Source organism: Capricornis sumatraensis, chromosome 5 (assembly GCF_032405125.1).
Source record: "Capricornis sumatraensis isolate serow.1 chromosome 5, serow.2, whole genome shotgun sequence".
NCBI lineage: Eukaryota > Metazoa > Chordata > Mammalia > Artiodactyla > Bovidae > Capricornis > Capricornis sumatraensis.
The window spans coordinates 97,277,000-97,292,012 of NC_091073.1; the positions used below are offsets into that span (position 1 = coordinate 97,277,000).

Consider the following 15,013-nt stretch of genomic DNA (forward strand, 5'->3'; position numbering starts at 1 on the left):
TCCAGGGAAGAGGGTTGTGAGTGCAGACTTGAAGAGGTCCTGTTGGTAGATGGAGCGAGCAATTTCTTCTGTGAATCCAAAAGGCCTCTGTGAATTACTCTAGATACGTGGCAGGGAGATTGCTGGGAATCCCAGCTCAAAGTGATCATGCTCTTGAGATGCGTATCAACATTTCCATGAAGGACTTTGCCACTAACTAGTCCCTAACCAGTTGTCCCCCAGGATGTAAAGCTAGGTCCTTAGGAATACAGACGTTTCCACCAACTATTGCAGAGTCTCTGCCTCACCTCTCAGAGCTGTGTTCCATCTCTGAAAAGCCACTTCCTGGGGAGTCAGAAGGATCTTCAAGGGGCCACTCCCAGGACCTTCACTCATCCCGATGGGCCATGGAGCCATCTATGGGGAAAGGTCATGTGGAGGACAAGACTCGCTTGGGTCAGGACTCACTAGGGTGTGAGATGGACCCACCCCACCCAAACACTGCTGCTCTTTCTGTTCTTGCAGAACCACTGATGCTGTTGCCTCATCTAGGCTTTTCCAAGAAGGTCAGACCTTTCTCCTCTGAAAATATTTTATTGATAAATTAACTCTGAAAGCGCTCACCTCCCACCCAACTGCTGCAGAGTCTCCTAGATGGGCCATGGACCCTTCTACGGGGAAGGATCATGTGGAGGACATGGGAGTCTCACTCAGCAGGGATGGGATTCCTGGGCGTAGCAGAGGTGGGTCTGGGGACAGAGGTGGGTCCTGAGGTCTTCTAAGGACAGCCCCTCTCACTCAGCACCAGAGTGGGAAGTGGTGGTCTGGAGTGGAGCACCTTGGAGCTTTATTGCTGGTGAATGCCAAGGACAGTGGGACCCCTGCCAGCCTAGAATTGCAGCTGAGGGCATCAACGCCCCGGGGCTCCAGAGAAGGTGGCACTAGTTCCCCATCAACAGAGCCTGGCTGCTGACCCACCCATCCAGGGATCTCTGGATGGGAAAGGAAGCCGGGAGAGGTATCTGAGCCAGGCAGGATTGGGGAAGGGTTACAGTGTGCAGGTCTCGAGTGGGAGATGAGGGGGCAGAACAGGCGCCAAAAGGGGGCGTGCGATCGGGGGTGGCTGGAGGGCCACCTCTTCACAGGTCTATGGTGTCGCTGCCCATGCTCAGCTCGTCAATCTGTCGGCAGGCGTCCAGAAATTGCTCCTGCAGCAAGGCCTCTTCGGCCTGCAGCTCAGGAGCAGGTTCTGGGGAGTCGCGGGAGGGTGGGGACAGAGCCTGGTAGGATCCTGAGGCCGGGAGGCTGGGGCTGCTTCCTGAGGGCCGCGGGGGACTGAGGACGCAGACCAGCGGACAGCGCGGGGCCCTGTCCGGGCTGGAGCACAGGAGCACGGACGAGCTGTCCCGCGAGAGTCCGCACAGCGAGCCGGAGGAGGCGCTGCTGCCCGCGGGCCAGGTCCCGGGAGAGGGGAGCTCGCGGGGCGCCGGGGAGCCAGGGCCCTCCCCAGACCTCCCAATGGGCCCGGCCCCGGTCTGAGCCCCCAGCGAGGCGGTGCGGTAAACGCCGAGGCTAGGCAGAGCTTCCCCGAAGGCCGGGACATGGAAGAGGCCGGGCGCCAGCAGGGCTTCGCTGCAGAGGGCCTCCTCGATGCTGCGCCGCAGGTTGATGGGGGAGGGCGGGCGGAAGTCCACTGTGTCATCGCTGCAGGGAGATGAGGCCGGGGAAGGCGCCGGGTGGGCGGCCGCGCCGTCGAAGCTCCGGCAGCCTGCTCCCTGGAGGAGGAGGTCGGGGCCCGGTCCGGCCAGGGCGCACAGCTGCAGAAGTTCCGCGTCGCCACGCGCGATGGCGCTCCCCAGCGGCTTCTTGTCCGGGGCCCCGGTGACCCAGCCTCCGGGCAGCAGCGGGGCAGCGTGGCTGGGGGACAGGCGGAAGAGCTTGGCCCAGCAGCGCGGCGGCACGCGGGGACTGCAGAGCGCCGGGTAGAGGCCCAGCAGCGCCAACGGGAGCGCGACGCCCACCTCGCCGAGGCGCAGGCCGAGCTGGAAGGCCCACCAGGGCCAGGGCCCCTCCAGGCCAGGTTGGCCGCCGTAGCCCAGGGCGTGCAGCACCTCGTAGCCCTGCAGAGCTCCGCTCAGCAGCCCAAAGGTGCCCGCCACCGGGGCCGTGCGCGCCGCGCGCCGCCAGGACTCACGCGGGCCGAAGGGGCTGCGCGCCTGCGGGAGAGGCGTGGCGCCCTTGAAGCCGGCCCCTCCCAGGGGCGCTCCAGCCCGCCGCCGCCGGCCCCCCCAGCAGGAGAGCGCCAGCAGGAGCCCGGAAAGAAGGGCGGCGAGGAAGGCGTGCAGCCCGCGGGAGGCGAGCCGCAGAGCCCGCAGCGGGCGGTGGGCGGCGCTCCCGAGGGCGGCGGCAGCCGCCAGCCCCAACCCCAGGAGCAGCAGCGCGGCCAGGCCGGCGGGGCAGCGCGGCGGGCGCGGCCGGGCCAGCAGCAGGCAGGCCAGGCCCAGGCCGGCGGCCAGGCAGGGCAGCGGGAGGTCCTGCAGCAGCAGCCAGGCCAGCGCCGGCAGCCGGTCGCGGTGCCCGTAGGCGTCGTAGAAGAGCGGGAAGGCCCGCGTGGTCCCGGCCGAGAGCAGGAGCATGTCCAGCAGCGCCAGGCAGGGGGCGCCGGGCGGGCAGCGCCAGGGCAGGAGGGCCAGCGCCAGCAGCGCCAGCAGGGCCACCAGGCCGAAGAGCGCGCCTACCCCGTACACGTGGGCCTCCCAGGCCAGACCCCAGCGAGCCTTGGCCTCTGCCCAGTCGGCCTCCAGCGTCAGGAAGAAGAGGGGCAGGGGGGCCGCAGGCGGCTGCCCCTCGCGTTCAGGCAGCTCTCTGATACTGCAGGACCCTGGCCCACACTCTGGGTGCACTGAAAGGTTCCCAAGGCTGGCAGGAGAGGGGTCGTCCAGGCCAGAGGTGGGGGTGGTGGACTCTGTGGGCAAAGAATGTTCGTCTGAGGCATTCCTGTAACCCTCCCCTTACTCACCATACAGCCAGTAGCCTGTATGCCAATGGGAGTCCTCCTGACATCCAGGAAGGACTTGTCATAAATATGAGACTCACGGACCTGGCCGCCCCTCACCGGCCCCTCCCATATCAAACACCTCCAGAGTTTCAGCTCTCAGCCCCTCCGGTCATCCCATCCAGGCCTGCTTTGTTCAGTACACTGTGATTCCACTGAAAAAGGTTTTTCTTAAGAGGTCACAGAATTTTACAAGTGGAGGGAGCTATAGAAGCCCCCTCTAACTGAACCCTCCTGCCAGGAAGGAGGAGTCATGAGAACAAGGATTTCTGTTTGCTTTGCTCACATCTGAATACTCCTCCCTAAAACATCCTGGCACAGAGTTAGCGTTCAGCAGATACTCACTGAATACTTGCCAAGTGAAGATATTCAGGCTGCACCGAGAGGCAAAGTGACTTGTCCAAGGTTACACATTAGCAGAGCTGCATCTAAAATCCAGATCTGAGCACCAGTTTGAGCCCCTCTTCTTGATGGCACAGCAACCTCGTAATACTACTTTGCTTATCTCTTTTTCTGCACCCCTGACTCCCATCTCACACCTTGGTGCTAGAAGGAGCTTCTCCAGCCCTTTTTCAATAGCTTCCCCCTTCTCCCAGTCTCTTCAAGGAAGGCCACCATGCGTGCACGTGCATGCGTGTACACACACAGCAGAGGAAGTGATACAACCCTCCTGTCTCTAGCAATCTTTTCACTGGCCTTCCTGCCTGCTATACCTCCAACCCTCAGCCTACCAATGGCCGTGGTCCCCGTTCTGACTCAACTACAAGCTATTAGTCTGAGGCCCTTAATATTCCTTTGGTTTTCACCCCTTTTACAGAAGATGACATTGAGATCACTCCCCTAGGTCTCAAGACTACCCTTGAACTCCCAGGAAGGAACAGTTGTGGGGATCATAGTGGGATAAAATGCCATCTTAGCGAATGAGCCCCTCAGGTGCTCTCGGGGGCTCGCGCTAACTCGGGCTCCCAGCCCCACACATCCTTTGGGAAAAGGAAAGTCAGGTAAGAGAGTGTGAGGACTAAGATCCCCCATGCTACTCTCTTGGAACAAGAGAGGAGTGAGAAAGAGCTAGACCCAAGGATTTTCCTCCTGGCCAGGCAGCAAGGGAAGACGCTTCAGGCTAAACCTCCCTCCCCCACCTAGCAGGCTGGGTAGAAGCACAGCTGTAGGCAGGGATGGAGGCAGAAAGATTGTGGTGAAGGATAGGGGAACCAGCTGGGGGTCGGGAGGTGCACAGGAGACAGCTGTAGAATGAGGCAAGGAGGATCTCTTGACAAGCAGACCCCAGCCCCAACTGCCTGGCCATACTCAGCCCTGCCTCGGTGGGACAGAACAGGAAGGCCCCAGGAACTCCCACCACCACCCACCCCCACCCCAGGCAGTGCCCGCTTGAGCTGCTGCTACTGTTGCTAAATCGCTTCAGTCATGTCCAATTCTGTGTGACCCCATAGACGGCAGCCCACCAGGCTCCGCCGTCCCTGGGATTCTCCAGGCAAGAACACTGGAGTGGGTTGCCATTTCCTTCTCCAATGCATGAAAGTGAAAAGGGAAAGTGAAGTCACTCAGTCATGTCTGACTCTTTGTGACCCCATGGACTGCAGCCTTCCAGGCTCCTCTGCCCATGGGATTTTCCAGGCAAGTGTACTGGAGTAGGTTGCCATTGCCTTCTCCGAGCCTAAGCTTAGGACATGCAAAACTGAGGAGTCCTGAGAACAAGGGTAAGGAGTGAGGGGGCCCAAAAGCCGTCTGGAGAGAAGGGAGGGAAAGGTAGAACTGGGCAACTGGAGAGCGCAGAGAGGGAGCTGCCAAAACATTGCATATTTACAGCAGGCTGCCTGCTCAGTGGCAGCATGTTCCCTGGTTCCTGTCGCATCACATGCCTCGAGTCTGAAATGGGGAAGAGTGCAGGGCTGTGATGAGGATAAATAGCCAATGTGTGCAAAGCTCTGTGGAGAGCCTGGTGCATAATCAGCATTCGATATACAACTGCTGTTGGGCTCATCATTATGGGCTAATGTTCATCACCCATCAGTCATTGGTGTGTGTCCGTGTGAGTGTAACCATTTCTGGGGCCTCAAACTCATTCTTGATCTAACTAACAAAAGGCTGTTGTCCCTTATAAAGTCAGCAATTAGCCAAATCAGTGAACATCAACACATTGTCTCACTCTGTGAACCCTGTTTGAAGAACACCATTTGGATAGACTGACCATCCCCAAACACCTACTGAAGACACAGCAGTGAATTAAATGGAGAATCATTCAGCTGGAACTGACGGTTTGCTGGTGGGGTGGGGTGGGGCAGAGCCAGTCGGACAGCAGTGGGATCAAATACACACACACTCTCCCTCACGCCTCATGTTTTGATCTCCTCAGATGCCCTTACATGACTACTGGAAAAACCAAGGCTTTATACGGACCTTAGTTGGCAAAGTAATGTCTCTGCTTTTTAATATGCTGTCTAGGTTTGTCATAGCTTTTCTTCCAAACAGCAAGCATCTTTTCATTTCATGACTACAGTCACCATCCACAGTGATTTGGGAGCCCAAGAAAATAAAGTCTGTCAATGCTTCCACTTTTTCCCCATCTATTTGCCATGAAGTGATGGGGCTGGATGCCATGATCTTAGTTTTTTGAATGTTGAATTTTAAGCCAGCTTTTTTACATTCGTCTTTCAGGTCCAAAGAGGAACTAGAGAAGAGAAGCCCTAGGGTCAAAGGCTAACTGTACCTAGGTTAGAAAGTTCCTAGAGAAGATACAGAGAGATTCCTTTATCCCCTAACTACTTGGCACTACTCCCCTCAGAAGGTACCGCCATGAATAAAAAAAACCCTTTGGCCTTTTCTCCAGGAGGCCTGGAGCCCTCTGGGGTTTATCCAGGAGGAACAGCCAGGAAGAGACTGGCTTCCTGCAGCCATCAGTGAGGAGGGGGAAGGAAAGTGGGGCCACCAGCCGGCCGGGCTGCCTCTGATACTGTCCAGACTCATTAAACCTGCCTGGCCAGCGCTGTCACCAAGGCTGACAGACCGCCAGCCAGCCTCCTTCCCTTGAGGCCACAGAGCCTGCCCCCAGCTCCACAGCAGATCCTGCCACTGCTGCTCACTGGGCTGGATGGGGAAAAGACGGCAGGCTTCCCACCCACATGCCAGGGAGTGCTGGGACTGCTAGGGAGTGAGCGACAGTCAGGTGCTCGACAGTCAGTTGCTGTGTTAAGTCTAGAGCTGGAAGAAGCTTGGGGACCAGTGGTTTCCTTTGCCGCACCAGTTCCTGGTGTGGGGTGGCTCAGAGCATTCCCAGTCAGTTAGCCCTTTGTATGGCTCCCTTGGCTTCACCTACCAGAACCCCTCCCCAAGCAGCGTGTCCTCTGCCTTTTACAGTATGTGTTGTCCCATCACATTTTGGGGCCACAGTTGCAGTGTCTGAGAGGTATACCTGGAAGTGCATTTGGAACACAATGGGGGGACCCACATTAACAGATACTATTTAATGAGCTAATACTTCATGACCAGCCTCATGCCCGAAATTTACATTACGTGGAAGCTTGACAATAGCAAAATACGCACTATTACTAAACCCTAGATATATGAGAAAATTAAGGCTCAAAGAACTTAAATAGCCTATCCAGCCATCATTGAGGAGGGGGAAGGAGGGTGGGGCCACTGGCCAGTTAGGAAGCAGATTGGGATCCAAAGCCAGGTCTCAAGACCCCGCAGCCCCTGGTCTTTCCTCTGCACCAGCATCTTGCCTCCACGCATGTTCTAAGGGCTCCCTTGACAAGGGTGGTGCCTGTCTGCTCAGGATCGTCTCTTCAATGTCTTCCCAATGAGGGGCCCTGCTCTGCCCGTATGTGACAGCATGTCATGTCAGATCAGACAGCAAAGGAGAGAGCCCCAAGCTCAGAGTGGGAGGGCGGGAGGCAGGCCAGGCAGATTGAAGTGGAGGGCGGGGTTAGTACTGAGGCTGTGGAAATCATGAAGGAGTTCCTGAGTCTGTTTGCCCTGATACATCTGTCTACATCCTGCTCTGCCTATGATTACAAAACTCCCAGAGGACTGCTATGTAACTCTGTGGGACCATCCTCAGCAACACTTGCTCTCAGACCATTAATATACATCTCCATGGTGATGATGAAGAGAATGGTGATCATGATCATGATGACCATCAAATGAAAGGATCCCAGAATGTCAGTGCATGGCTAGCACATAGTATGTGCTCAATAAATAATCGTCAAGTTCAAATGAATTGGACACTTACCTAGTGATGCTGTTGCAATTAATGCAGAGCTTAGAGAAGCAGCTGGTTCCAGTGGCCTTGGACTTGGGAGCTTTCTTTCCTGGGGGGATGGGGGCGGGGACAGAGTGGTGCCAAAGAATCCTGCGAAGGGAGCACATTAGGGCTAGAGTGCCAGCTGGGCATTGGCCTCTGGAACTCTGGAGAAAATCAAGTCCTTTCTCAGAGCTTGACCAAAAGGGGACACTGTCCCAGGAATTGGAGCCACATGTATGCGTGTGTGCATGCTAAGTGGCTTCAGTCATGTCTGACTCTTTGCAACCCTAGGGGCTGTAGCCTGCCAGGCTCCTCCAGGCAAGAATACCGGAGTTGGTTGTCATTTCTTTCCCCAAGGGGTCTTCCCCACCCAGGGTTACCCTGTCTCTCACGTCTCCTGCATTGGAGCAGGGTTCTTTGCCACCGGTGCCACCTAGAAAGCCCAGCCACATGGATGTGCCGTGCTGTGCTTCACCACTCAGTCATGTCCGACTCTGCGACCCCACGGACTGTAGCCCACCAGGCTCCTCTGTTCACGGGGACTCTCCAGGCAAGAATACTGGAATGGGTTGCCATGCCCTCCTCCAGGGGATTTCCCTACCCAGGGATCAAACCCAGGTCTCCGGCATTGCAGGCGGATTCTTTACCGTCTGAGCCACCAGGAAAACCTGAGAATACTGGAGTGGGTAGCCAATCCCTTCTCTGGGGGGATCTTCCCAACCCAGGAATCAAACCAGTATCTCCTGCATTGTAGGTAGATTCTTTACCAGCTGAGCTACCAGGGAAGACCAGCCACATGTATACCAGAAGCTAAACTACAAGAGCCAAACCAGACTTTGTATGACAAAGAGGGCATTTCCCATGGGAGCAGTGGCTGTACCCCAGGGCCTGGGAGAAGGAATGCAAGCTCCCCTTAAGTCAGAGAAAAAAGGAGGCACTGTCATTTAGAGGTGTTCTATAAACGTTTGTTGCAGAGAAGTAGACACTCACCTGGAGAATCTGAAACTCCAGAGGCAGAGCCTAGGGATGTAGTTGGGCCTGGGGGGCTCGGGCCTGATAAGTTCCGGAGCGGGGACACTGTAGTGCCAAAGAACCCTGCAAAAGGAGCCCCATGCTGAAGCTTCCTCCTACCTGCCGGATGGCCCAGCAGCAGCTCTCCTCGGGAGGGGGTGGGTACTCACCAAAGGGTCCCAGGCGCCCAGCAATCTCTGCCAGGCTGGCCCGCAGGCTGGGCAGCAGGGGCAGCGTTCGATGCCCGAGCGTAGGGGCTGCCCCTGCTCTCAGCGCCACATCAAACTTCAGCTCCAGCTCACTCTGGCGGAGCCTGGGAGCACTGGATGGAGGCACTGTGGCTGTCAGAACAGTGTCCCAGGTCACAGTGCCCATCCCGGGTCGATAGGGTGCAGTGGGCCTGTCAGTGGGCCGCGAGAGGAGGGATGCGGACTCTAGAGCTGGGGAGGAGGCCCACGGAGTAGAGCTGCCTTCTGCAGAGCCCCACTCTGGGGGGGAGTTTCCGAGAGAGCCCACCAGCAGTTCCCAAAGCGGGTCAGTCCTCAGCCCGTTGGCTGCCTCTTCCTTGGGCTCCCGGCTGGGCCTGGGAGAAAGTGCCTGGGTCTCCGTGACAGGGTTCCCCCAGACAGCAGCCGGTCCCCGAAGGTGGAATTTGAAGTTAAGTCCCAGGTTGAGAGAGAGCATAGAGGCCTCACTCTGGGGCGGGGGGGTCAAAGTGGTGAGAGGGGCCCCTGGGACAGAGGAGGCAGGCTGGGGGCCCACAGGAACAGCAAGCAGGACCCAGCAGAACAGCCCCGGCCCCAGATAGCCGTACCCTGCCATGGCCTGGTGGGGCTGCGAGCTTGGGTCTTCTGCACCTTTGCGCACGAAGGTCCTGGAGAGAGAAGTGCTGTGAGCCCTAGCGGGTTGGAATCCGATGCCTCCAAGAGAGGCTGCAGATCCAGGAGAAGCAGGTGGTAGGGGCAAGACACACAGGCTTCTGCCCAAGGAGAGTAGCCAGCTTCTTGCTGAACATTCAGGCCCCAGCACCAGTCTCTCCCCTGCAGTTGCCCTTCCCTTCCAGCCAAGGCTCCTTCTCCCTAAGTGCCCACCCCCCACCCCCGCCTGCTCAGTCTGAGGCCTGGGGTCTGATGACTGCATCCAGCTGCCCTCACCCTTGACTGATAACAGAGCGTGTGGACTTGACTCCCAGACTCTGATCCCCTCCCTTCCTTTCTTCCCTCTTTCCTCCTTTTGCCCTAGAGTATCTGTTCAGGCCTACTATGTGGCGGGCACCCTTCTGGTAACAGAACTGTGAACAAGCTCCCCTCACAGATGAGTGTCCCCCTATTCCCACCCCTGCTCCAGCCTCACTCTCACTCAGACCCAGGGAGCCCTGGAGGCATAAAGCACAGGGTGAGTGATGGCAGAGGTTGGAGAAAGCGGCTCTGGCCAGGGAAGCAGGGTGCCCTAGGCTGGCAGAAGCTCTGCCCCTTCAGCCTTTTCCCTCTTGCCTGGGTTTTGGCTTGCTATCCATCCCTTAACCCTAGAAGTACTCGGGGGAGGAATGGCCTGGCCATCTCTGGCTTCCTGGGGGAAAGATGGCCAGGCAGGCAATGGACCGAGGGCTGACTGCAATACACGCCTGACCCACCCCAGGCACACAAAGCTGGAAGGGGAAGGGGAGGGGAAGCCAGGGGGCACACATGTGTATCCACCACTGTTACCTCACACACACGGCCACACCTAGCACCCTGAGCCACACTCACTTACTCACCCTTCACACATCCCTGCGCCTAAGTGCACACACACATTCAGTCCTGTCAAGCCCCCTCCCTCCTACATGGGTTCAGTTCCAAGCTCTGTGAGCTTCCAGCCTGCTCTGTCTCACACACACACACCCCTACCTCACAGACACACAGTATACACAGACACAGAGGCACACACACCCCTACACACATTCGCACAGTCAGAACACAGATACACATCACACACCATCACCCCCCCCCCACATGCACATTCCTACACACCCACCCCCACAGACAGGCACACGCGCACACACATACACGCGCGCGCACACACACCTCCCTCTCCCCCTGCCCAGACAGCAGACCTGCTCCTCTCCCGCAGGAGGGTCTCCTCCGCCAAGTCCCCGGAAAAGGGGCGGTCGCGGCGACCCAGGCGCCCGGCTGGGCGACGCTCCACCGAGTCTGGCCGGTGCTCCCAGCGCCCGACGTCCCCTCGGCTCGTCCCGGTCGCGGCAGCTTCGCCGACGCGCGGCCCCCAGTCTGGCGCGGCCCGACCCCGGCCCGCAGCGCTGGCCCCAGGCGGGCGGCCCGGCCCGGCTCGGGCTCCGCGCTCCCACCCGCCGCGCCGCCTCCTGGCTGCGAGCCTCGCTCCCCGGCAGAGCCGCCCGCGCCGGGCTCCGCGGCAGCCGCGCTCTGCCCGCCCTCCCCGCCTCCTGCGCTCCCGCCCCGCGCGCCCGCCCTCTCCCCTCCTCCTCCCCCGGCCCGCGGCCCGCGGTCCGCCCCCAACCCGGCCGGCAGGCGGGCGCGCACCGCAGCCCCGAGCCGCCGCCGCCTCTGTGCCTGCGTCCCCACGCGCGCTCACTCACTCAGCGCTGCCCGCCGGCCGGGGCGGGCGCCGGTGCCGCGCTCTCAGCGTGGTGCCGGCAGCCGCACGCTCCCAGGGCGGCCCATCACACACATCCACTCGCATGCCCTCCCCGGGAAACACCGCGGGCTAGAGCACCGCGTGCACACTCGTGTGCACACACGCGCACGTGCACACACACCGCAGCCTGCCCAGGATGGCACCCGGGAAAGAGGAACCACTATGTTTATTAAGCCGTGAGTGGAAAGTGTAATAAGCATGTCCACACCCCTAGTTTCATTAGTCCCTGACAACAACTCGGTGGGTGTACCCATTTCACAGATAGGTAAATTAAGGCTTGGGGGAAAAAAAAACTCAGGAATTTGTCCAAGATGGCACAGTTTGGCAACCTGAACTCAGTCTCTCTGCTGTCTTCTCCATCACCTGATGGCTTTCAATAGTTGGAAGTGCCTCCATTTCATAGATGAACAGCCAAGGCTCAATCCGTGTGTAACATTTCTTTTTGCTAAGACTGAGTTCTCAAAAAAAAAAAAAAAAACACGTAAAGAGCCTTGTGAGAAGTGGTTTACAACTTGTTTCTAATAATGGGCAAGAGGAGAACAGTGAAGTCAAAGAGTGTTGCTGCTACTGCTAAGTCACTTCAGTCATGTCCGACTCTGGGCGACCCCATAGACGACAGCCCACCAGGCTACCCCATCCCTGGGATTCTCCAGGCAAGAACACTGGAGTGGGTTGCCATTTCCTTCTCCAATGCATGAAAGTGAAAAGTGAAAGTGAAGTCACTCAGTCGTGTCCAACTCTCAGCGACCCCATCGACTGCAGCCTTCCAGGCTCCTCCGTCCATGGGATTTTCCAGGCAAGAGTCCTGGAGTGGGTTGCCATTGCCTTCTCCGTCAAAGAGTGTTAGCCCAGGAATATAAGAGCACCCAGGCCAGTGTGGAAAATTATTCATGAGCAGGGCAGTTACTGTGGACACTTCAGGGACCCCGTGGTTCTGTTGCAGTGACTGATTTAAGTAATACTGGCTGGTTTATGCAGACTTGAATCTCTAAATCCCCAAAATGTTCCTATTTGAAAGTATCAGGAAAACATAAAACACAGTGGGTTCTCTGCACCATATAAAGCTGTCCTGGAAAAACCCAGACATCCGACCATGGTGGGTGCGTAGGCATCTCCTCACTTTAGTCCTCATCACAAGCTGCATAGAGAGAAAATGTGTCACCAGATTACAGCCTTGGATGTTACCCTGATCCCTCTAACTTGCTGCTCGGTAAGATTGGGGAGTGGGTGCTTAAAGAGTTACCTAGGGCAGGTCTGTCTCAGGTATGGCCAGCATAGCACTTGGCCCAGGGGCACGCTCACCGTGTATTAGCAAAATGAATAATGAATGAATGAATGATTCTGGGGCCCAAATGGGCAATGGGTAGCATTTCAGAAAGGCATCCAGGGCTCACTTTCTTATTACAGAATCCCCACAATTGATGTAAGATAAAATCAGGCCACTGACTGAACACCCCCCACCCTTCCAGGGCACATCACTGATGAAATCTGGGATTTATTCTGAGTCTCTAAACAAAACATTGCCAAGGGCATTCCCTGGATGCACCCTCAGGGATCGCTATAGGGTCCTTCCTCTAGTAGGGAAACTCACCCTCACCCCACCTTGTCATTTAGAGGCTGCCTGGAGACTGCATACTGAGATCCAGCCTCTGGGCTTCTCTTATATACTTAATAAAAGTTATCCCACTAGAGACATTTTCCTTTAATCCTCCTCATAGAAAGGCTCATTTCCTGCTAATCATGTTCACAGAAAGACTTCTAAATGGAAAGACAGAAATAAACATACCCCAATACATTAAAATAACAGCCCTCCATGGCCAAGGAAGGTGATTCCCAGGAATTATATTTTTAAAAACATGTTGTAAAGGGAAGTTAGGGTTCTGGGTTAAGATGGTAATTAACTGTGTACATCTACTTTCACTCCTTCCCAAAACCCCACTAAAACTTCAATAAAGAGGTTTTTTAAATCAAGAGATAAACCTACAAGGATAGAGAGAACATGGAAAAAGACAACAGCCACAACATTTTTGAAGCAGAATGGCAGACCAGCACTGACTTATCGGCACCAAGGAAAAAGCCATGTCAGCTATCACGGCTGACGGGAGCTGAAAGCCTACTGGATCTGCATTGCAAGATTCTCAGAGGCATGGAGAACTTCTCCGTGGTACCTATGGATTCCCAGAAGTGAAAGGTGGAAGAGGTTGCTAGGATAAGGACCAGAATGGGCAGTTAGATTCCTCCATCTCTCCCCTAGCTCCAAACCCCTGGGCAACAGCTCCTCTCATATCCCAGCCAGAGTCTGGGGAGTTTTCTTCTGAAGATAAGATAGAAGGTATCTGGGTTGGAGCACAGTTGTCAATGGAGATAACACACTGAAAAATACTGAAATCCAAAGGATCAGTTGACCTTGCCAGATGGAATCGTGAAATGCAGAGATGCTGAGCTTTCTGTCACCATCAGGCTCCCCAAGTGCTGGGAGTAGGACCTAGATAGGAGATGACACTACTCTGGGGTATTTCACCAGTCCAAGAGGAAAGACCTAAAGTTACTGACATGAGAAACAGCCCAGCTAGCCCACGCTGCAGTGGCAAACCCAGCATCTTTCTGAGCTCAGAGTTTCTGACTAGCCGCCCTCCCATCCCCACAATCTTAATCATAGCCAAAGATTGCCAGACATCTAGGGAATTTTCAAAGGCAGAAGAGAGTAACAAAACAATCAGAAAAAAAGTAACTTCGAGGAAACAGACTACCCAGAGAGAAGAGAGGGTCAAAAAGACCACAGTATCCTTAGAGGGATAAGATCTGCATCCATGAAACAAGAACAAGGTGCTATACAAAGAAACAGCCAGAGAATAGCAAAAGCAACAATTATGTCTTGAGAAATAAAATCCTGACAGCAGAAACAAAAAAATCAACAGAAAGACAGGCAGGTAAAGCTGATTGAATCTCCCTGGAAAGTAAAACAAACGTACAAAGAGATAGAAAATGTGGGAATGCGGGAGAGGAAAGATGAGAGCGTTTTAAAAATTGGAATATAGTTGATTTACAATGTGTTATTGTAGTTTCAGGTGTACAGCAAAGTGAATCAGTTATACATATACATATGTCTATTCTTTTTAAGATTATTTTCCCAAATATGCCATTACAGAGGGTTGAGTAGAGTTCTCTGTGCTATAAAGTACGTTCTTGTTGATAAGAATTTTAAAGGACACTTTCAGGATAATAGAAATAATCTAAATAGAAATAATATAAATTCTAAAAAGAGAAAACTGAAAGGGAGGAAATCACCAATGAACTAATTGGAGGAAATTTTCCAGAACAGAAGGATATGAGTTACTGGATTATAAGGGTTGGTTGGATGAAAATAAACCCGTACCCAGGCCAATTAAAGAGAAGAGTCAAGAAACTTTCAAAAAGGAAAAAAAAAAAAAAAGTAACATACAAAGGATTACATATAAGAAAGGCTTTGGATTTGGATTCATTCAAGTTATCTATCAAGTAAAAAGAATATATAGATTTTTCAGAAACACAAGATTTCAAAAAGTTTATCTTTCATGCAGGTTTTCTGGAAAGCATAGGAAATCCGTCACAGGAGAGAGGCAAAAGGATCTCCTGGGAAGATAGTGAAGGGGGATTCCAGGGCATCAGCCGTGTGCCTCATGTAAAGGGACATGGGTTCAGATCGGAGCAGCGTGACTGACTCAAGAGACGGACGCGTTGACAGTTGTCACCACGATCCTTGCACCATCTTTAGACTCTCAGCTCAGAATATCTGGGTGAGCCTGCCCCGGTCGGTGTTTGCAGTACTTGCCTTGTCTTGACTGAGTACAGTGAGGCTGCTGTTCACCCTTCCACACCTGCTGAGGAAGGGTTCCACTGTGGCCTGCTCCTGAGAGAAGATGGGAGTGAGCTCCGAAGCAGAGAGCACACACTGTTATGTGGCAGCCTGGATGGGAGGGAGTTGGGGGAAGAATGGATACACACATGTGCATGGCTGAGTTGCTCTGCTGTGTACCTGAATCTATCAAGACATTGTGAATCAGATATACTCC

The 15,013-nt window shown here is 55.1% G+C and overlaps 1 protein-coding gene across 2 annotated transcripts; it reads right to left on the reverse strand.

The window, feature by feature from the left end:
* Positions 1-1,118: 1,118 nt before the first annotated feature.
* PRRT4 (proline rich transmembrane protein 4) lies at positions 1,119-9,131 on the reverse strand. Of its 2 annotated transcripts, none has more exons than XM_068973434.1 (4): positions 8,480-9,131; positions 8,289-8,393; positions 7,287-7,406; positions 1,119-2,944 (listed from the first exon to the last, which is right to left on the reverse strand). In XM_068973434.1, the coding sequence occupies exons 1-4, from the start codon at positions 9,129-9,131 to the stop codon at positions 1,119-1,121; spliced, it is 2,703 nt and encodes a 900-aa protein (XP_068829535.1). The 2 variants fall into 2 exon arrangements, with proteins under 2 accessions (XP_068829535.1, XP_068829536.1); XM_068973435.1 differs by having other exon boundaries at positions 1,148-1,683.
* Between the last annotated feature and the right edge of the window lie 5,882 nt (positions 9,132-15,013).

Excerpts from the sequence above, each read along its gene's own strand:
- PRRT4 (XM_068973434.1), bottom strand. The coding sequence starts at position 9,131 with ATGGCAGGGTACGGCTATCTGGGGCCGGGGCTGTTCTGCTGGGTCCTG. Across the intron at positions 8,394-8,479 it reads TGGGCGCCTGGGACCCTTTG|GGTTCTTTGGCACTACAGTG; the intron begins GTGAGTACCCAC and ends CTCCTTTTGCAG. Across the intron at positions 2,945-7,286 it reads AATTGCAACAGCATCACTAG|AGTCCACCACCCCCACCTCT; the intron begins GTAAGTGTCCAA and ends CTTTGCCCACAG.